Genomic DNA, 22,848 nt, shown 5'->3' with positions numbered 1-22,848 from the left:
TATATTGCCTTTTTGAGAATTAAATATTGAGTTTTGGTCCATATTGCTCAGCCCTAGGTGGAAGACAGATTTCAGGTTTGCCTTGTGATTTTCAAATTGGCTGAGAAGTACTTAAAATACCACTCTGTATTCTGATCACAGCAACAGTTCAGCCACTCAGCACGTTCTCAGCAAAGATAAAACTTCACTTTGATTTATTAAGTACAGTACATTGTCCTTCATGTTATATTTGCTCTCTTTGGCTTTCTAAGGGGTAATTCATAGTGCATTATAGATTAATTTATCTTCATGTTTAATAATAAGTTGATTAGGCTTAGCCGCCAAAGTCAAAGGAAGGAACATATCCTACTTTAAACAAACAACAGAGTCAATCTTTGGGACTGATTTTTAGTTAAATTGAAAATACTACATTATGAGCTTGTGGGGTACCACTGTAAAACAGGTTGTATTGAACTACTACTTTAAACAAATATAAACACATGTATCTACAAATTCTAATATTATTCTGTTTGTTGTGCCAGTTATTCCCCACTTAAAGTATAAATAGACCTATGTGTGTGAGGACAATGCAAGGGGTATGTGGAAATGTATCATTTTATTCACAAATTAATATATATATATATATTTATTTTTTTTATAGAAAGAAAAGTTTATTCTCTGCAATTAGTAAAACATTTTTACAGGAATTGAGGAAATGTTTAGTTAAAATGTTTAATACAAAATGTTTTATACAATGTTATTCTCCAAGGTTGTTCCAAGAACATTTGCTACTGTTTGACTACAATGAAAGCTACATTAGAAAACATTGTAAATACATTGTTGTGATCATCTGTCAGCATGTCATCCATGCAGAGTCAATTTAAAAACTGGCCAAAAAGATTAACTTTGCACCTCAAATGTAGTTCTATAACTGTACACTGCCTTTGCTGTCTAAACTGTGGCTGATATTTTTAATTACCAATGCAAAATTTAAAATAAGAAATCATCACAGTCTATAATTAAATGTGAGCCTCAAAACCCAAAATACTGTATAGGCTGGGATTAACAAACCACAATTCAAAAGCATGTGCTTTATTTTTTTTAAAAATGTGTCGAGGTTGTGGATATACAAAAGATCGTTCTATGAATAGAATCATTATATAACGCCCCGTCTTATAGACTGATCTCCATTGGGAACAATAAAACAAGATCAAGAAGAGCCACTACAGCGAGACAAAAAAATCTATGAAAAGACGGGAGTTCTCGAGTGATGGCACATCTTATTGTCTGTGATTCCTGGAAGCAGACTGGCACATTAAAGGGAAAAAGCATCACAGACGTATATCGACAAGGGCATAAAAAACGAGATCGAAATTTCCCAGAGTGAGACTACACGTAAAACACAGCAAGATGCGAAAACTATACACAAGTAATCATAAACATACCGGTTTTTACGGCAACGACACAGAGTGATAGTGGCAGCGATACAGACGGATGAAAATAACAGTTTATCTACAGCTTTGTCAAATGTAGTTAGGCATTTGTTTGGCTCAAAGTAGATCGTCTTTGTTTTTTCTCTGCCTCTGGATGACTGTGTTTGTGACTGTGTGTGTGTGTGTGTGTGTGTGTGTGTGTGTGTGTGTGTGTGTGTGTGTGTGTGTACTGAGCAGGAACTGGAGAGCTGCCACCTTCATCCATCTGGTCCTCGAGGAATGAATGAAAAGACAGCAGGATTGGAGAGATCCATCCATCATAATGTTTCAATGGCTCATGCTTTGCATTGTAGCACACGCTCACGCACTCTCCACTTTAGTCAAGACAGAGCACTACAGCAGAGGAGGAAGAAGCGCTTAGCGCACACACACACACACACAGTTCCTTTGAGGTCCTGATGGTGTGATGACAGTCCTAGTGTGTGGTTGGTGGGAAGTAGAGAGAAAAAGTCTCAGTTCAGCAGTGCTGCTGCCTTTTCATTATCTTACTCTTTTACACCACCCACGCCACCTGTACAGTGGGTTCAAACAGATGTGTTACTGCACCCTGCAGCTGGGAAGCCCTCCAGCCTTTAAACATTAAAAGGAGAAGTGGACATTCAAGGGTGAGGGGTGCACACAAGATGATACTTTCAAGTTGAATCTAGGCTCCAAATGTGCAACAACAAAAACCATCTCAATGTCAATAACAAAGAGGGCTGGGGCGATATAGGCCAAAGCTCATATCTCTATATTGTTTCTCAAAAAGGCAATATACAATATTAATCTTGATATTTTTCACTCAATAGTCTTGAAAAATGCCACACAAGCGCAGTTATAAACAAACAGCAGCACAATATGTGCCTCCTTTGGCTTTCTCTCCTATAAGGGACAGCATGTGTGAGTGAGTTCTGTAGTGTGGCTTGTTCAGGAAAAGGTCTGGGTTATCATGTTCTTCTGAAAAGTAACAATAACAGCGACTCCTAAAATGAGTAATTTAATACAAAATAATTTGTAAAATATACTTCTCCAAAATATGGAAAAATTGTAAAGAAGGACACTGACTGTTATTTTATATCAACAATACTGTCATTTTCTATATCGCCAAAATAAAATAAAACTCATATATATCTTGAATCATAATATATTGTCCAGCCCTAATAACAAATACAGATTCATAAAAATACATTTCACATTTTGTTAGTATCATTATTCTGCTCTTAGGGTGCATGGCGGACCTCCCTAAGAGCTCACAGACGGTAATCCTAGCCCACATAATTACCCTTGATCATTCTTGGGGCCCAGTTTAGCACAGATTAGCCTTCCTTCCCATGAATTCCCACCCCCCTTGCCTAAAAAACCCTGCAGATGAAAAAGGAGGGGAAGAGCAATTATAGTTGCCCACTCCCACAGGAACTAGCCTCTAATCAGTCCCCCCACTGCCTTGCAACCTGTCGCCCCACATGGCTGGACAGCAGCGGTGCTGTAAATGCACGAGTAAAGTAAGATGCAGTCACAACCACAACAATACCAGATCTGTTGCTCTTAGAGTCTTCAATATAACACTGATTAGGGACAGCGCGCTGTAGCTAAGGAGCCAACAGCATGGTGAACAATATCAGAAATCATCCAGACGGGGCTCTTATCTGGAACTGCATGCTATAGGTCACTAGCACACATGTGGCACCCCAAAAGAGCTTTTAAAATGAAACAATGGCTGAGGTGAGATCAGTGCAGAGCAAAGGTCGGAGTGTTTAGGGCTCCATGACGTGAGTGTATTTACGGTGCAGTCGTCTAAAAAGAAAGGAAGGGAGGAGCATTAATATGAGGTGGAGTTAGGCCACATTTTAGTCAAAACATCATAGCTTTTGGGATCCTATGTGGTATTCAAACCTTGATTTTTGGGGTAAAGCAATTCCATGGAAAAATGGTAATGTGGCATCCATTTGCACGAGTCATTTGCCAATGCACCGAAGCCATTTTAGGCACGCTGAAATCTCAAAGCACCACGCAATCTCACTCATTGCAAAATCCATCACATCCAAACGTCTTGTGCATATGAGCTTGAAACCTTCAGATGTTTGAAAAAGACTATTAGCTCAAAATCCATGGAATTACATCAAACTACTTGATGGTCTTTGGAAGACACATCCGTCAAGGGCAAAACTGCTTATTGCATGGTTTTTGTGGAGAGGAAATAGTTCAACCCTAGCCTGGCGCCCAATTAGTTTGTCAGGAGCCATGTTCATTAGGTTTGTTAAAGTTGATCCCATGTAGTAGACAGGTAATTATCTTCCTCTATCTATATTCAAGAAGTATGGATGACTGATGAGTCGCCTGGAACAATGACTGATCTATCTATATAGAATCTGTAATAGCAAATAGATCATTTAAATTCTAAAACCACTGAGTCAGATTTGACACTTAAAGCTAAGTGTATTTGTTAGTTTGTTTTTCTTTCCCAAACATCACTTTCTCTACCAAGTTAGATCAGTGTTTCTGTTCTATTTTATTTTGAAAAGCACTAGACGTGCAAAAAAAAAAACAAAAAAAAAAACCCAACAATGTATTTTTACTCTTGAATTGCCTACAATTGTTTTAAATTATTCTATAAATCGAGCTCGCGTGTGTGATAATATGTATTTATCAGGCTTCTTTTGGGGGAGCACAATATTTTCTACCTTTAGACTTTCATCAGTTAAAACAAATCTAATAGATAATAAAAATCCATTTTATATGACCGATATGGAAGCAAACTTCCACGTCGGTTGGTTATTGAAGGCAGGAGGTGTCGGCAACTCCACGCGTGTTTTAAAAGAAATACATAAAGCTTCATATGACTTTGACGCATCACAAAAAAATGCCACGAGCAAATAAAAGGCAACCCATCTCCGAATATAGTCCCATGAATGCGCACGATTCAGATGCATTTAGGCACGTATTTTTGAATCACCCCAATAGCCTCACCAAATACAACATTATGTCTGGCTGTATTGTTCATTTTTACGCGTAGAGCGTCTAAACATTGGAAACGGTGAAGGTGTCACACACTCACCGATCAGCATCCTGCCTCCAGCTCCGGATCCGCGCGTCTTCAACTCTGCGTAATGCTTCAGTTTTACGCACTTCGATCCCCAGAGAGAGGAGGCGCGCCACGATGTGCGAGTGCAAACTGGAGACTCGTGTGTGTGACTCAACGTGTTATTAATGTATCCTGTTCTCCTCGAGAAAACTCACACCACAATCCCAGATGCGCGCAGATCTTTTTTTTTTTTTTTACCCTTCTTCTTCTTCTTCTTCTTCTTTTTTTACGATCCTCGCGCACGGCCTGGGTACTGCAAGTGCACACAAGCTGAGAGTCTTGGTGAAATCCCCTCTCTCTCTCTCCCTCCCTCTCTCTCCCTCTCTCTGCACGGTCCTACTTCTTCTCTCCTCCTCTCACTGAGCTGCTCCAAACTGACATACACTTGAAATAAACGAGCAGTTTTCCTCTCCCCACATTTCATACCTGCACACCCTCGGAACACCATTATCACTCATGTCCAACTTCACAGGTCAACACTAAGCAAAAGAAAGAAAGGGAGGCGCTGCATGAAGGCATGTCAGGCGCAGAGTCAACACAAAGGGAGAGAAAGGAACATTTTCCCAGACAGGTTTGCATTTGTGCTCTGTAAAGGGTGATTTGTGTGCACTTGTCAAGGCGGACTGCCTTGTGCGCACGACAGTGTGAGTGATGGTTCCTCACCAACACTCCTCTCTTCCTTTGTGTCTCTTCTTGTCGATGCATCACTCGGCGAAGCTGACACATGATCAGGGATTTAGAATTGGCTCCAACGACATGCTCGTAGTAAATTTCTGTTTATTCGTCTGGTGTGTGTTGGAGCATGGAATGCGGGTTGAAGAGCCATGGGGGCAAGTTCTCCTGGAGAAATGCCAAAGCACATCTCCAAGGCTTCTATATCAAGAACTTAATTACACGATTAAATTGCTCCCTCTTTGCTTTTTCCTCCTACCCTCCTCAGTCTGCTGTCTCACCATTTTCCCAAATATGTATGTCTTTACTTGTCCCCCCTACCTTTTTCTTTTTCTCTTGAGTCTTACCATTTATTGTTCCCTATTTCCATTTTTATACACACGCGCTGATTTGGCAGAAATGCTTGTTGTTGCTGCCGTGTTCTTGCCATCACTGTCAGACAGGGCCTCTAAATGTGTTTCACTTGTGTTTGGCATCCACTGCAGTGCTAAAAATAAATAAATCAAGGGCTCATTATTTGTCTCTATTGTCTATTTAAACCACCCGACTTCACACTTGCACATCACTAATCATGATACGATGCTTCTTCTTGGTGTGCTGTGGTTAAAATGCCCAGTGTGAAAGCAACAGAGAGCATCTGTAGTGATCCCATTGCTGATGGAGATTTCCTCTTTAAAACACTCATTTGGCCTCAGACAGCACGCGCCGCACGACATGAGATCTACCTTTCCCTCTGATCTGAGTGGACTTGCACACACTCCCTGTGGGTGAAGAGAGTGAAGGACACGGGGGCAGCTGGGCTGGGCTGGGCTGTCCCAGCTTCATGCCATCAGGCATCAGCCTGCAGGCTGGCACGCCATGAGTTAGTCATATTAGAAACTCAGGCAAGGCTCCAAGCTACACATCAGTCATCATTGGCCAACACGCTTTGTTCTGGCCTATTTGTTACTATGGACATAAATGATACGCCTTACTCATCATTAGGGCTGGGTGATATGAACCGAAACTCATATCTCAATATTTTTTTTCAATTCACATTTCAAATTGAAAAAAAAAAAAGTCTGACCAAAAAGACAATTCAGCGTTAAATATGCTGATGAAAAATGTCACACAGGCACATTTATTAGCAGACAGCTGCACAATATGTGCCACTTTTGGACAGCACGTGTGAGTGAGTTCTGTAGCGTGGCTTATTTAGATAAAGGTCTAGGTTAGGATGCACTCAGTAATCCATCTAACTGAGCTTTTTAATGCTGTTCTGAGAAGTAGTGAAAGCAGCGACTCATAAAATATGTGTTTTAAAACAAGACATAAAAAAATATAAATATCAATATAGGCGATATTGTAATTTTCTATATTGGCAAAAATAGAAAATGCGATATAGCTTGAATCTCGATATATCGCCCAGCCCTACTCCTCATTACTTAATCGTTGAAACAAATTCTGTAAGGATTTTTAATTTTTTGGTGTTTCATCCACTATTTGCGATAAAAACAAATATATAATTAATTCATCATGACAGAATTTGTTGACTTTATCTAAACTTATTTTTTTAAAGTCGAGTCGCAAAAAAAAAAGTCTTATTTTTTATCAAATTATATTTGTATTTTTCTGAATTTTTTCCGATAGCAACCTCTTTTTTATTTTATTTGGTAATAAATGAATTCCAGAAAGCATTAAAAACTTAAAACCTGATCGACCATCACATTTTGTAAGCAAAAAAATAATAAAAAATAACAAGTTCTTTGTATAGAACATCTTCATTTACTCCAAGGTTGAAAGGCTTACGATACACTAAGTTCACAATACAATACATGATACTTTCATGATGAGACTTTCAAATATTAGTTAAGCTGCTGATCCAGCCTTGAAAAACATAATGAAATTTAAATGAAAAAAAAAGGGGGGGGGTTAAGAGGTACCTACATAAAACCAAGACCAACTAAGCAAATACAAGTCCAATCGAAGATGAAACAGTTTAAATATAAACTCCTGTAGCCAGCATATAGGAAATATATGTATTAATTCCAATATGCTGGCTACAGAAGGTTACATTCAAAAGGTACCATTCAGTCGCTAAATAACTTCAGCGCTCATTAAACTAACATATCGCTGGACCTCTGATTAAAACTGAAAAGTCTTATAAGTCTGCAATTTAATGCAATAAATAAATAATACGTTCCTTCATTGGTCAGTTTAATGTGTTGAAGTGATGGCCAATTTCATAAATTAAGGCTATAATCTTAAATTAGAAGAGTGGAGATGAATACATCAGTGAAACTAATCAACATTTAAGCTTATATTTTGTGTGCTACTGTGAATCTTTGTCTGCATTGTGCATTTTCTTTGTAGACACGTGAGGCACAAACTACAGAAGGTGTAAGAAGCCCATGATTATGATGCAGAGTGTGAGTTCTGTAGCGTGGAAGTGTCATCATAGCGTAATGGAAGGGTTCAGGATGGGTGGAGGTTAGAGAGAGGCAGGGAGAAAAAAGGATGATAGGTGATGGAGGAAGAGAGAGAGAGAGATGAGGCATTAAATATGGAGATAGTGACCGTCACCACAGAGGGTGATAGTGATGTAGCCCAACTTAAACCATGTGACATCTGTTAAACCGTACAATCAATGAGCATCTAAAAGGCACAAAGCACAAAGTTGGTATTTCCATGAACCAGCCCAGAGGAATCAATCCTATTAAGTCTAAATGGTGCAGATATAGAGTTCATTTACAGCGTGTGAGTGATCCAGTCCAGTCAATATGTTTCGGTATTGTTTCTGTTCTCTATTCCACTATGTAGCAAGCATACAAAAGTGAGATGAACGTGACTCAATTATTGATGTTCATAATTTTCAGACAAGATGAGAATGTAACCCATGACACATACGACTCAAATCGTTAATGCAAATTAAATGAAACCATGAAACATTGGGCTTTGGCTGGAGAAATATGTCGTTTTTGTGAAAGCAATGGGAATTACTATGTAGTCGCCGGGTTCGACTTTTGAAGAAAATAACCCAACAAAACCTTGGATTGGATGCCTTATACAGTACCTCATCATTGGCAGGGCATAAAGAACGTGCCTCGTCATTCAGACACATGCAAACCAGTTAATAGCATGTCTTATTAATCCAGCGGAAGCCTGGGACAGTCCAACCCAAAACTAGCAAATGACACCTGCACTCAATAGTTAATGCGTTCTAAGACGCACATTGCACCATCCATAGTAAAATTCTCTTAAATGAGCGACAGATGGATTTTTCAATGAGTAAAAGCAAATGCTAACCTCACTGTTTGTATCTTACTCAATTAAAGCTTCATTATAACTGAGGAGGATGCTCACACTTGAAGAGAAAATGATATTCAGCAGATAGACCATATCCAGCTATGTCTCTTTATCAAACACTTTCAACAGACCACCACACACTCACACCTACAGTCACTTTCTCCTATGACTGTATCCTTCACATCATTCTTTATATCAGTGAAAACAAAATCTCAATCGACTGAGAAATTTCACCCCACATAACCTTTCCTCTTCGAAAGTCTGACACGCCAAACTGACCCTTCTCCGTCCATCTCATTCTTATTCCCACTGTCAATTTGCTTCTTCTAAAAACAGATTTCTCCTTCGTTGTTGTTCTCCTACTGCCAAAAATCTGTCACACTGGTACTCTGACAAATAAATAAATTGCACAGAAGTGAAAGAGAACACTATGGGAGCATGACGGCCAAGATAGCTACCTGACTGACAGAACAACTAACTAAATGACAGAAAGACTGACAAGGGGCATGGACAAGCACCGAGAAGTTGACCATGAGAAGCTGAAATAATTTAAAAATAAACAAATAATAGTAACGTGCTGGGTCTTATTATAATGATTGAAGGTAGCTACGTCAACGTTAAGGAAAGTTTGTTTGTCAGAGAGAGTCAATCTTGAAGCATAAAAGCTAGCTTTTCTATTGTGACATTTTGTTCCAACATTATGGGTAATAAAATCTCTTTCGATATTCTGAAAATATATCAAAGCACTATGCGTACGGAAAGTTTCCACATGAAAAAATCCTACAGTTTTTGAGTAATTACACGATTGTGAAGCTCAGCTAACTTTTTTCTGACCAATCAGCTCAACGTGATCACTGCATATCGCATCATTGGGTTGGTTTGTGTGTAAACAAAAATATCGGTGCCCTGTTGTGAAAGGCAGGGTGTGTCACCAGATAAAGATGAAGATACTGCTTGTTGCATGCATACTGTACTTTGACTCACTGCATTGTTACTCAAAATGAGGACAGAGATGGGACACTTTCAGAAAAATTGTCAAAGAGTGGATATTGCTCAAAGGGCGGGCGAGAGGGAAAGGCCATGCTGCTGATCATTCACACATTGGACAGTGAATACAATAAACTGGAAACCATCACACACTACCTTCCCTCGTGTTCGAAAGGGTTCACAGAAAAAGAGCAGGTATTCTACGACAGACAAAGTCAACTACTGATATTGAGACGTAACAAGTGCACCAAGTTTTCAGATTGTTATTTAATTGCACAATATTTTTAGTGTTTTGCCAGAGTAGCTTAATTTGGGCTCAAAAGGAACTGTTTTAGAAAAATATAAACTAGTGAAATAGTCTATTAGACAAGGTAGAAATATCAGTGTAGTCAACAAGAAAATAGTCCGTTGCAACATGCCTTATGCTACGATATCGTTCATATTTTGCCTCTGATGGATTTCAAGAAATACCAAAAACACTGGCTCTTACCAGGATGCTATGGCTTTGGCTCTCATGTGCATAACTTCCAGCTATTCCATTCATTGAATGATAAAAGATCCTGATTTTAGATATGAACTGAAGCTCATTAGCAGTAGTTACTAAACAGTGTTCATGCAGCTCTCAAACCTTAACTGCACTGCTTTGTGCAAAAACTGTCAAAAATGTTTTTAGAACAACTAGCCAAGATGACAGTTCTGTTAATGGTAACTTATTAACTTTGTATTATGGACCCCAGAAGTCTTAACTTGAATACCTAAACAAATATTTTAATCTAATATGGAGCATTTTGACATTTATTTCTGTTCCTAGTATCGAATATGGTATGTTATTTTCTGAAAAATTAGGTCTGTGTGTTTGTTTAAGTAGAAGAATTTAGTGTAAATGTAACATTTTTGTGATTGTCTTCACAAAAAATAAAATTTTCAGTGTCTGAGTTTTGTTTCGTTGAGAAAATCTACAGAATAATAAGCTCTTTTCAATACAGCTCTGTTGCTATTGATGTGTGTGGATGTAAATAAAATTGCGAGACCACATGGAAACAGTCTTTTAGCTAAAACAGAAAAATAAATAAATTAAACTTATTTATTGGTCAATCCATCATCTTCTCCTGCACCTGCTTTACCTCGTGAAGTGTATCATGAGTCTCATGAGAAATCGCTGATCATCTGTCTTATCAGAAGAAGAAATACAGAAATGCGACATTGCTTATGTGCATCACCAAGACATCCTGTACAACTGAGCTCAACTCCAACAGTCTGAAAAACAAAAGGTCAGCAGTTATATTAGTCTCATGAATGCTAGCACCCAAAATAACCCAACACAAATGTATTCATCTTTGAAGAGAGATCCTTAAAGGTCCCATGTCATGCTATTTTTCACCCATCTCCATTTGTTCTAAGAACTGAGTTTATTTTCCCAAACTCGCCTGTTTTCCAGAGTTTTAGCCTCTGAAAAGTCACTTTCTGAGCAACTCTACACAAACGGGCTGATTTGCGGTCAACTTATGCATATTCATGAGTGGGCGTGTCTATAGACGGGACACTGACTTCCTCCTCCCCGACAGTGACGTGAGGCCAGAGGACGGCCCGCCCTCCTCCCACCCACTCTGTAGCCGAGCTCATGCTGCTTTCTAAACATGAGACAGAGCGTGGGGGCGGGGCGTTCGCCGGTACATACATAGACTGTAGAAAATACATACATAGCACTGCGCGAAGGACGCTGAAATGCTCACCTTTGTGGGCGTGCCTGTTTACATGTCAATCACGGCAGAGAGCTTTGTGGAGGCGCGGCTTCTCCAGCTCAGTGCCGCGTCAAATTCATCATCAAAGTGGGAACGTGTCATCAAATTGGAGCGAGGTGTTTGGGCTCACCACCCTGCAGTAAGAAAGGAGCAAATCACCCTCTAACTAATGATTGAGGGAATCAATGAAAAAAAAAAACACTTTGGGCATGTGTATGAAGCCTAAATAGCACTTTTATGATGTTTAAAGCACAGAAAAGTTGATTTAGCTTAATATGGGCCCTCTTTTGGCAGGGAACCTTCCTGCCAAACGAGCAAGGCTTAATCCGGCCACTCCTTGACTTTTTAACCAATGATTTTTGACATTATGTCCTCTGTTGTCAAAAAAGGATTCACTGTGTCAAATATCAGGAGCTAATGGGTTAAATCAGAGGAGGATTATAGTCATGGCAGCATGACCCTACAAAAAAGGTGTGTCCCAGTGTTGTTTCAGTTGTGCACATGCCATCCCAATACAGCAAAAGTAAAGAAGCCTTAATTACCATTAGCTAGTATGCATGTAGTTTCACAGACGGACACACAGAAAGAGAAACAGCACGCGCGCATGTATGTTTGCGTGTGTATATGTGCACGCTCCTTATCATAAATAAATCCTCAATAAGTTTGTTACCTTGGCTGGAATCACAGAAGGAAGATGAAGGAGGAAGACGAGTGCGTAAGGAAAAGTAAACAACATCACATTGTGAAGAAAATGGTTGAATAAGAGGGAATAAAAGGATAGTGGGAATCCTGATTCTGCAACCTGCTTCAAGTGAAATAGAAAATACAAGAGGAAATGTTGTCAAACACACAAATTTATCAGAGTAGCTGAATGTCTCGCTCAAGAAGGGAGATCCTTTTTGTAACTAACAGTGACAAGGAATAACTGCCACTTTCTAGCAGAAAGTTTGGAAGATTAATGAAATGGGAAATACAGTGTATAAAGGGAGTGAGGGCAATAAAGAAAGCAGGAGTTTGGAAAAAATTGTTAGAGAGAGACAGATTTTCACTGGTGGAAAAAAGGTTCAGTTAGAAGATTTAGTAGCTGACGGGTAGGGCTTTATTATTTCTCTTAGCCAAAAACGTTTATGTTTGGTTTTAATATTTGTGTTACACTTATAGACAAAATTTAATATCAAAATCATTCAAAGGTCTTATCCCTATAAATAAAGATTTCATGACATACAATTGGAGATACTACCATCCATCCATTTACCCATCAGACCAACATATCCTGTTTAGTTTCATAGGACTCTATGTAAGGCAGTATGCTGGCAGCATAGGTCCACAATATACAGACTCTAGGTTCCCATTATATGTGTTATTTGGCAGTAAGGGAAAATTGCACTTCACAGAGAAAATGAGCACATGTATTGTGCACAATAGACCCATAGATCAATATCACTGGAGAGTGAGCCAGCTGTGTTTTGAACAATTGCAACATTCGTGACAATTAATATTATTTAAACTAGGTTGTTCCTGAAAGCAAAAATATTTATTCCATCTATTTTTTATTGTTTTACTTGAAGGGACAACGCGCATTGCGACAGTCAGGGACAGTGTCGTTGGACTAGCAGTCTTGGGTAGTGGTCCCTATTTAAGAAGAGGGACCAGAGGATGTATTCCCAAAGTGGATCACAGCCTTAGCTTCCCTGGGAAAGTCCATTCCAGAGTACTGGAGATGAGAATCCAGTCGATGGTTGCACCTCAGGTTCAAGAGGAACGGTGGGGTTTCCGTTCTATTTGGGGAACACTTGAGAATTCAGGGGAGTTTGCCGAACCAGTCCAAATGTGTCTCGTGGACTTGGAGAAGGCATTCACATGTGTCCCGTGTGGCATCTTGTGGGAGGTGTTCCTGGAGTTTGGTGTTTGAGGATCTTTGCTAAGGTTGTACTGTCTGTATGACTGGAGCAAGAGCTTGGTTTACATTCATGGCAGTAAGTTAGACCTGTTCCCAGTACAATTTGGACTCCGGCAAGGCTGCCCTTTGTCACCACTTCAGTTAAATATTTTTATGGACAGAATTTGTAGGTGCAACTAAGAACTGGAGAGTGTCTGGTTTGGGGACGACATGCTATCATCTTTGCTGAAATGCAAGACCTTTTAACATGCATTGGAGTGGTTTGCAGCCACGTGTGAAGCGACTGAGATGATATATCAGCATATCCAAATCTGAAGCCATGGTTCTCGAATGGATAAAGTTGGTTTGCCCCCTTCAGGTCAGATGACAGTTTCTGCCTCAAGTGGCAGGGTTTTAGTATATTAGGCTCTTGTTAATGAATGAGGGAAATATGGAATGTGTGATTGACAGACGGATTGATGCAAAGTTGAATAGCGAATCAAATTACCAGTCAATCTATTGTCCTACCCGCACCAATGGTCATGAACTTTGGGTCCCGACTGAAAGAACAAGATCTTCAGAGATAGGGTGAGAATCTTTGTCAAATGGGAGAAGCTCGGAGTAGAGCTACCGCTCCTCTACACGAGTGGAGCCAGCTGAGGTGGCCTGAACATCTGTTTCGGATGCCCTCGGCCACCACCCTGGGGAGGTGTTCGGGAAATGTCCCACCAGGAGGAGGACCAGAGGAAGATCCACGACACACGCTGGAGAAACTACTTCACTTGCCAGGCCTGGGAACATAATGGGATCTCCACTGAAGAGCAGGAGGAAGTGTCCGGGGTCAGGTGGGTCTGGGAATCTCTGCTGAGACTGCTGCCTTCGTGACCCGGCTTCAGATAAGTAGAAGAAGAGAGCTGGATGGATGAATATTTAAGAGTACAATTCTAATGTTTAAGTCAGTGTGTTAAAATAAAAGTCTTCTGTATTTAATTCTCCATCCTGTTTAGCCCATCAGATTAGTGCTGTGTGTTGAATAAAAATGGCTTGACTGGACTTTTTATATCCTAATTGGTACCCTGTTGCACCCAACTGTAATTACAGGGAGTATACATTTAAAATCTACTAAGAGAGAGTTCTTTTGTGTGAGTTCAGTCTTTGCATACATTCATTGGCTTTTGCAGGCTAACTCTCTACTGTCAGGTTATTGCACAGCCCCCACACAAGTCAACGTGAAAAACACGAGTGTGAAAACCAGTTGACTGACAGTCAATAAAAGAGTGTTGCCTTTTAGTGACTTACAAGGACACATAAATGGCGCAGTGGACTGAAATTCAATCTTTTCATTAATGAAGTCGCTCCAGGCAGTGCATTACTATTCTCTCTCCGCTGCCTTTTATTGTAGTAGGAATGCTTGTATTCACAAACCTACTGAGTGGTTCATGGCTTATAATGAACAATAATGGAAATAAACAAGCATCGAATTTCCACACATTGTGTTTGTATTCACTAAAACAGCAACAAAAGGCCTGAGAATTATCATCACTCAGCTTGTATTTATTCAAGATGATCACTGCGGTTAAAGACAAACCAACTATTGACCTCTGTTGTAAGAGTGCATGTTTTGGTTATTTTTTGGAAAAGCACACACCAAATGCAATACACATAGTAACAAAGAGAATATTTGTATTTTTTGTAATGCTTATATCTAAATAATGTGACTCTTTGGGTTCAATGAATAATCCAATGTGACAGCTGAATACTCATGTGCTTGTTGAGTCAGATAGAGAAAAAAATCATTGCAGAGAAACAATGCTGCTTTGTTCAATACAAATAGGTGTAAACAAAGATCCCTGCATTATGAAATGTGGATCCAGCCTCACACTGAGCAAGGTGTAAAATTGTACATGGTCCACCTCTGATTCTTTATAGCAAGTCAGTCGATTGGAAACGGCTATTTTAGGCTACTTAATATTAGGATGATATTAAGGAAATTGGTCATAAACCACAAGGGTTTGTGTGGAGGAAATCCTTTAACACTCTAAACCAACATAGAGTGACATTAAGTGGTGACATGGTTTGGCTACACAAAGGAACCTCTTGACATTTTTTTAAATGTATCTAATGCGACAGTGCAGCAGGAAACCGTCTTATAAAAGATGGAAAGAGTAGAAACTACTGCAGGTTGCTTTGAGATGTGGTTTGATATAATGAAAGGAGATTGACAGTGAAAATAGGACCAAAGTGACTTAATCTAAAATATGTGATTAGCCAAAGAAAAACCAGTGGAAACAAAAGCTGTTTCACTTTCTTCTGAAAGTATGACAGCTAGCCTGGAAAATCCGTTAAAACGACTCGTAAAAGTGAAAGACAAGGATCTAATCCTTGGAAAATCCCTGTAAATGAATAGTGTATGTTCTACCTGTCAACCTAGACCCGACTGGGACCCAGTTACAGCCCCTCCTGACCCATAATCCAACTGGGTATAGACCTCCAGGGAGGAATAAAACCCAGGGAGTGAGCCTAGCCGACTGACCCACAGACAGTGACAGAAAATAACTACAGTAGACTAAGGGCAAACAGAAGCTAACTCAAAACCAAACGGAAAATCTACTAAAATTAGGGATTCTAGACATTAATCTCACATGAGACCAATAAAACCAAACTTAAATCAAGACAATAAAATAGCAACGTAGAAAACAAAACCAAAACCCAGGAATAATAAAAAGCTTTTATTGCTAAGCAGAATAAACCAAGTGTCAGATCGTTCCCCCATTAACAGTAAATGTGAGCTGTGTTTAGCTCGTTGTGTCACAGGTGTATTTTACACCTTGGTGTGTTGCTGCAATAGCAATAAAAAATTCCAAAATAAATCCAACAAACCCCCAGGTGGTGACATTGGTAGGTGGTACAACCAGTCTAATGCTTTAAGGCGCTATAAAAGAACAAGAGAAACCTAACTCTTTAAAGCCTGAACCATTAAATACTTGGCAGAAAATTCAAATTTTAAGTCTTTATTGGACCTTTTGACACATTAAAAAAAAAAAAAAATTAAATACTGTACATGCATACAGTATATCACTTTTGGTACATCAGGACTTTATGTGTTTCGTTTTTGAAAAAACAAAAACATATACAATCAACATATTGTAACCCATCAAACTTAGAGACTTAAAAGAAACTATAGATCTACATCATGCAGTAGTGAAAACCCATAGTTATTTTTTTTGTCAGTGTGTGCACTGTGATGTCAGAGTGCTATAGAGAAGTGTGGTTGAATGAAGAATAAAGTTTGGAGTTCCTTGCTGAACACGCCGCCTCCGACTCCCGTTCATTGGCTCTACATTTTCGAGAGAGTGGCTTGGCTTTATTTGTGCCTCGGCGCCGTTTCTGGATTCACCAGAGCTGTGCTCGGATGAGTCGCTTTCAGCGTTACTTCCGTCTCTCCCGTGCCCAGTTTGACGGCCTGCTGACCGGATTAGGTTAACAAAGGGTTAAGGGTTAGGGTACCGAACAACACTTAATGACAGCCTTCATGACACCTGATTCATGCTAATGACAGGTGTCATGTCAGCCTTATGTATAAAACTTCAAGTAAAGTGTTACCGCTAAAGTAGTTGTGTTAAGCTAGGTTGACACAGCAACATCTTGTAGTGTTTTCTAAACCTGCTGAGGGTGAGTTTGTGGGTTGGCAAATGTAGTTGAATCTGCTAGTTCAGCATTACCTTTAGATTAAAAAAAGACAGACTAGAGGGCTTGTAGAGTTCCATGAACAAAACATTCATAACAAAGCAACTAAAACTGGAAATGTATGCATAGAAATACGTCATTATGTGAGAACAAACAGTGATGGGCTTTTATGGTTTTTTTTGGCGGTGGTGGCTTAACGGTAGGGTCACTGGTTCAAATCCAACCTGGGCCATCACTGTGGAACATCGTGCAAGTCCCTTGCTTTGAGCTTTGTCTGTGCTTTGCATGTACTGTACGTGTCAAGATGTTTTACATCTTGTCCGTTTCATGCCAAGTGGCTTCTGCCCCTGTTATTGTATGGATGCACTGGCTCTCTTTGCTTTCCTGTTTCTCCCTCTCCAGAACGCCCACCCACCCACGGACGCCGGGTCACATGGGTGCTCTGGGGGTTTTACATCCAATCATTTTCAATGCCTGACTGTCGTGGCAGATCAGGGTGCTGCAGAAGCCTAACACTGACAAGCTCAGACAGCTCAGCAGTGACTGCGAGGGGTCCACTGGAGCAAAAACAATCAACAAACCACCCCCCCCTTTCCGAACATGCAAATTCACAGAAAACATGCACACATACTTAGGAGAACAAACCACATTGCAACAGTGTGCAAGCACCACTGTGTAAATCCAGTGTGAATGCATGCGTAACTGTGTCACCACCGCAAATATGAGTCATTGCAGAAAGCATAACGAGGTTTGAAGCAGCAGCAGTTAATAAATATTATTCATGGATTAAGCATGTTTTGTTGGAGTGTTTAGAAGTTTGCTAGAGCAGTGGTTCTCAAGCTTTTTTGCCCCAAGTACCCCCTTTCTCCTACTTTTGAAGGCAGGTATCCACTTTATGTCCACCAACTACTTTTTGCTCAGAATACTATAAAACAAAATTAAAAAAACAACTATAGAGCATAATGATTGAATGAATGAGTGATAACACAGATTTTAAAGTATCTCATTTTGTAAATGAGTTTTTATTATTTATGGTCATCTCCCTCCTGATGTGGGACTAATACTGACTCTTTGCATTTTGAGTTTATGTCCAAATCAAGATAATTTCTATCATCATTTTATGTGTTTTTGTTGTCATTTTTGTGTGTTATTGGTATTATTTAAATTATTCTATCTCGGTGTGTGTGTTTTTTGGTTGTTTCTTATATCAATTTGAATGTTTCTCTGTTTTTCTCCCATTTAGTGTGTTTTCGTTATTGTTTTGTGTGTTGCTGGTAATAGTAAGTATTTTTCTCTCTGTGGGTGTTTTTGGTGTCATTTTGTGTATTTTGTTGTCGTTTGCCTGATCTCTTTATTATTCAGTATATTTTTTATCTTGTTTTGTGAGTTGATGGTAATATTTAATGTGATTAATGATTATCATTTTTAACCAAAATAAACAATATAAAACACCATATTTTTAATGCTTTCATTTGTTAATTTTTCTCTCTACTCTCTCAAGTAACCCCTGTAGTGCCATTGGGTACCCCTAGGGGTACACGTACCCCCATTTGAGAACTACTGTGTTAGAGCACACTTTGACCAATGATCATCAGAAGCACCAAAAGACAGATTGCCTAAATGGCGCAAGACATTGTCGAAGACAAGAAAACCTATAGAGCCGCCAACTTTGGGACGGTTCACCACAGAAAAGACACTGGCTGCGTCCGAATAGTCCCTTTTATCTCCTTTCCTATCCACTTTTCCATAACCCCGAGAATGACGTCACGGGGTTAAGGAAAGGTGTTAGGAGAGGAGTAAGGAAAAAGCCATCACATTTGTTTTTACAATCAGACGCACTTCAACCAGGTGACGTAATAATCTGACGGCTGCGAAGGTTAGAGACGTCTGCTGTAGTGAAAAACAACACATTTCTTATTACACTTTACGCTGATATAATCTAAAAAATCACATGGTTTGAAAGTAAATCAAAGGAAAAGAGGCTACCAGGCTACGAGGAACAAACATGAAACTAAAAGAACGTCACATTGAGGTTGCCCACACTCACCTTCCACTCAGAAATATTAATTATTATTTTTCTTGAACCACAGTGTCTGTTTTATGTCAGTTATAATCTGATAATATGTCTTTCATATAATAAGATATGAGTTTTAGATTATTTATTTATAGTTGTTCAAGGCATTTTATTGCATTGGTAACTTACATGATCACCATTGCTTGTCAGTCATCGTGAGTTTCCGTAAGCGCTCGGGTGTGCGTTTCCCTTTAAATGTTTTCGCCACAAGGAACTGTGGGTCAGCATTATCTTGTCTCCTTTGGTAAAGGATGCATCAGTGTTTCCTAGGCTAAAGGAGGTAAAAAAGGAAACATTGAGTCTCTTTTCCTCAGCGTAAAGAGAACTCGGATGCTCTTTATCATGGCAAACACTTAAACACTTCTGGGGGTGATAGTAAAGGAGATAGGAGGGACTATTCGTACACAGCCACTGTCTCTGAAATCCAGCCAAACAGTGTGAGGTGGACTGGAGGAGGCAACGGTCTGTTATCTGCACTAAGTCACATCTACACCTGCACACCATCTGTGTGTGCATGTGGAGCGGCAGCAAGCATGTGCACGGGCTGACGTGGACTTGAGCGTCCATGTGTGCACCCAAGAGTGAATTCATCCACAAAAACACAACCACACGGACACACACGCCCGCGGTGTGTGTGCTGGCACGGACACAGATGGGGTCACATAAGATAAAATGGTTGTTAAAAAAATGAGACGGACCAAGTGTTGGGACGGACGGCGAGAGCCAACGAGAGGAGACGAGATGAACAACTGTGACAGAAACAGGCTAACTGTGGAGTGAATAGTAGAGACTAGCAGTAGGAGAGGAACAATATTAGATAGAAGCAGTGATGAGGAGTCAATGTGATGGGAAGTTGGCAGGCGTTCAAATTTGTTTCGTCATTAGAGGGATTAGGAGGGTTTGAAACACGGCCCTGGATTGCCGTGAAAGCATCATCTGCTGTTTAAAATTATATTAAAAAAACAGAGTGAGGGGTCAAATTTTTTCCACACTCCTCATCTGTGGTTTAAGCAAACATTTGTAAAGTGCATTTCATACAGATGACAATTTAGTGTGCTTTACATGATAAAAAAAAAAGTGAAACATTCACTCTCAACCATGACTTTAGGAAAGATTAAGATTTCACTTTTCTTGCTTTAACTCATTAGCTGTTCCATTACCCTTGGAAATGCGCAAAAACTAAAAAGCGCAATAAAAACCGGTAATGGAAACACCTGAATATGGAAAAAAAACACTCAACAATTGCTAAAAAGTTTGAAATATATCGCAAAAGCCCAACGGAAACACTGACGTGACACATACTGTCACATGACCACTTCTCTCTGAGAAAACATGGTGCGGTACGTGTAGACAGAAGAGACATTAGACGTCAAACAACAAAGGAATGCAGTGTTATAAGAAGGTTCTGAGCATCCAGCTTTCTGCAGCAATGAGATTTCATGGGAGTTACGAGGCTCCTGCCCAAAACAATGAAAACACATTCAAAGTGCAATTATACTTAGTCGAAACTTTAGAAATATCGCTTTTATTTTGCGAAAAAACTGTAAAGGAATCACGGCTTCTGACTTGAAGCTACACAGGTCACAGAATTTAAACATTTACACCCAGAGCAGAGATGAAAAAAACCAATAAGAGATCAGCTGTGAAAAGCCAGTGACTAACGTAATATTCAAACATTTTCACTCAACTAAAGAATAGGGTTCAGAAAAAAAATTGTTTTCACGATATATAACAATTTTTTCAGTGCAAATTTTAAATACATTTTTTTTAATTTAAAAAATAATTATATATATATATATAAAATCAATATTTTTCTGTATTTGTGCAATATTTCAGTGGTGGTTACAATGCTTTCAAAGTGTTGCAATGGTTACTTAATGCACTTGATTTTATGATGGCAGTGTGAAATGCCTGCAATATTTATGTATGCACAGACATTTTATTTTCATATAATCTGTTCAGATCAGTGTTTAAACTCATATTTTTGTGTATTGTCAATAACTCAGGGTGCTTTATCCTTAATGGTCTCACTTACAGTTGTTCCAATGCCGTCATTGTGTTGTCATGGTTACTTTGAGACTTCTACAAAGTAGTTTCATTATCACAATAATATCGTATCGTCACCCAAGTATCGTGATACGCATCATATTGCAACAACCTTGCCAATACTCACATTTAACATTTATTCAGCCTATTCACAGGAGTTACCACAACATGTATTTAAAACTTGCAATCAGCTTTTGTACCGTACATGCCGGTACCTGTAAAGGGTAGCAGGGTTCAGACCAAGGCAGCGTACACTCGATACAGAAATATCATATGTCAATTTACTCTTGTTCCTAGTCTCATTGAGTTTCCAATAAACCTAATCCACATTTTAAAATGAGAAGAAAACCCTACCCGGAAACAACTTACGCATGCAATGGGAGAACACACAAACTCCACACAGAAAGCCCCAAATCTGGTATTAATAACGCTAACAACTAGAACTACTTGCAGACAAACATTACACATCTGCACCATCAAAGCTTCTATAAATTGATCTCATTCCCTCCACCTGCTAATCTCTAAAACCTCTGCCATTTATCACTAAAAGCAAAGTAAAAGATAAACTCTCTCCAGGAGGCACTGGTGTGACGCCAGGAGCCCAGTGTCATGATGTAAATGTTACTCCTCCAACAATCAACCAATGCACTAGGAACCATATGCAGATTTTAGAAAAAAAAATGTAGGTGATGGAAAATCCAGTAATGGAAACCAAACATACCAAAAAGAGTCAAGATGCGACAAAATTAAATTACCAAGGATCGTGATGGAACATCTGATGGAAAATACCTGTACATGAGATCATTCATGATGAATAATAAACAAAAGATTAGAGTGGTTAAAGCTTATGTTTGGTCAGTGTTTTCTTACAGATCTGAATGATGGATGACAAGCAGTGCTATAAAAAAAGACATTGGAACTTGAAGAAAAAAATGTTTCTTTTTAAATTGTTCTCCATATCTAAAATATGGGATGACTTTATCTTTTCTAAAGCAATGAGCATGACTTCACATAAAACACAAAATGAGGACATACACTGTAACTCACAAAAAGAGAGACCGATAGACGGATGATTTTGTTCGTCCGTATTGGGAAACTGGGTCAAAGCATTGATGCAGGCACTTATTACAGCAAATATGCAAATCCCTGTTATAACACATAATGAAAAAAGGCCTTGGCACGGTACAGACGTCTACACGATCACAGCTCAAATGTGAATAGCACGGGTTTAGTTCCGGCTATTCAATTGTCAGTGGGCTTTACCTTGAATTTTGTAGACCTTTTTTTTTTTTCTTTGTTTGTTTACCTGTGGATATATTATTTTTTTTGTATTGTAATTATTGCTCCCTGGTAGTGAAATGGATTGCATCACTGCCCTCTAAATGCTGGTCCTGGGCTTGACTTCTACCATTAGCTTTTTGGTTTGATGTTAGTTCACCGAATAAATATTTACCTGTGTTGTTCTCTGTTTCCTATCCTACTGTCCACTCTACTTCTACCCTGCTAGTTCATTAACCTCTATGTCAGCTTTTAGTTTTGTCCAACTGCATTTGTTGTTTACTTGTTTTCCACATTCTTTTTAATTGTTTGGCTGCATTTCATTGGACTCTTGGATTATATCTGATTGTTAGTCCTCTAAATGCTGAAGTGAAAGGATGTTCATTGTTTTGTGTTAAAACATCTGATATATAGGACGCAAAAACCTGTAGTGTTCAAATTTCTAAATAAATGATGAACAGTATCAACAATGTCTAAATCATCGGGTCGCGGAACAAACGCCGGGTGTTATTCAGGTGTAGTGTAGAATAAACCTACCGTGAAAGTTTCCTACGATGGACAATGGGCATGCGCACCTGGCAAACTGCACATTAGGAGTGTCGATATCTCGATATGGGAATATATCACAATATTTTTTCGCACAATCGATTATGGATATGCTCGCG

The 22,848-nt window shown here is 39.3% G+C and overlaps 1 protein-coding gene across 3 annotated transcripts in view; it reads right to left on the bottom strand.

Moving 5' to 3' along the window:
• znf385c (zinc finger protein 385C) overlaps window positions 1–22,848 on the bottom strand; it is a 195,058-nt gene that overhangs the window by 80,738 nt on the left and 91,472 nt on the right. The window contains exon 1 of one of the 3 annotated variants that reach the window (XM_028454585.1): window positions 4,507–4,889. The exons of the other annotated variants lie outside the window; for them this stretch is intronic. Coding sequence (XP_028310386.1) covers window positions 4,507–4,516 — 10 coding nt within the window. The 5' untranslated portion in view covers window positions 4,517–4,889. Of the gene's footprint in view, window positions 1–4,506; window positions 4,890–22,848 lie in introns of those variants that run through there. 3 annotated transcript variants of the gene reach the window in all.

Source organism: Gouania willdenowi, chromosome 8, assembly GCF_900634775.1.
Source record: "Gouania willdenowi chromosome 8, fGouWil2.1, whole genome shotgun sequence".
Lineage (NCBI taxonomy): Eukaryota > Metazoa > Chordata > Actinopteri > Blenniiformes > Gobiesocidae > Gouania > Gouania willdenowi.
The sequence above is the reverse complement of the archived record's forward strand: the minus strand, read 5'-3'. Positions and strand labels throughout refer to the sequence as shown.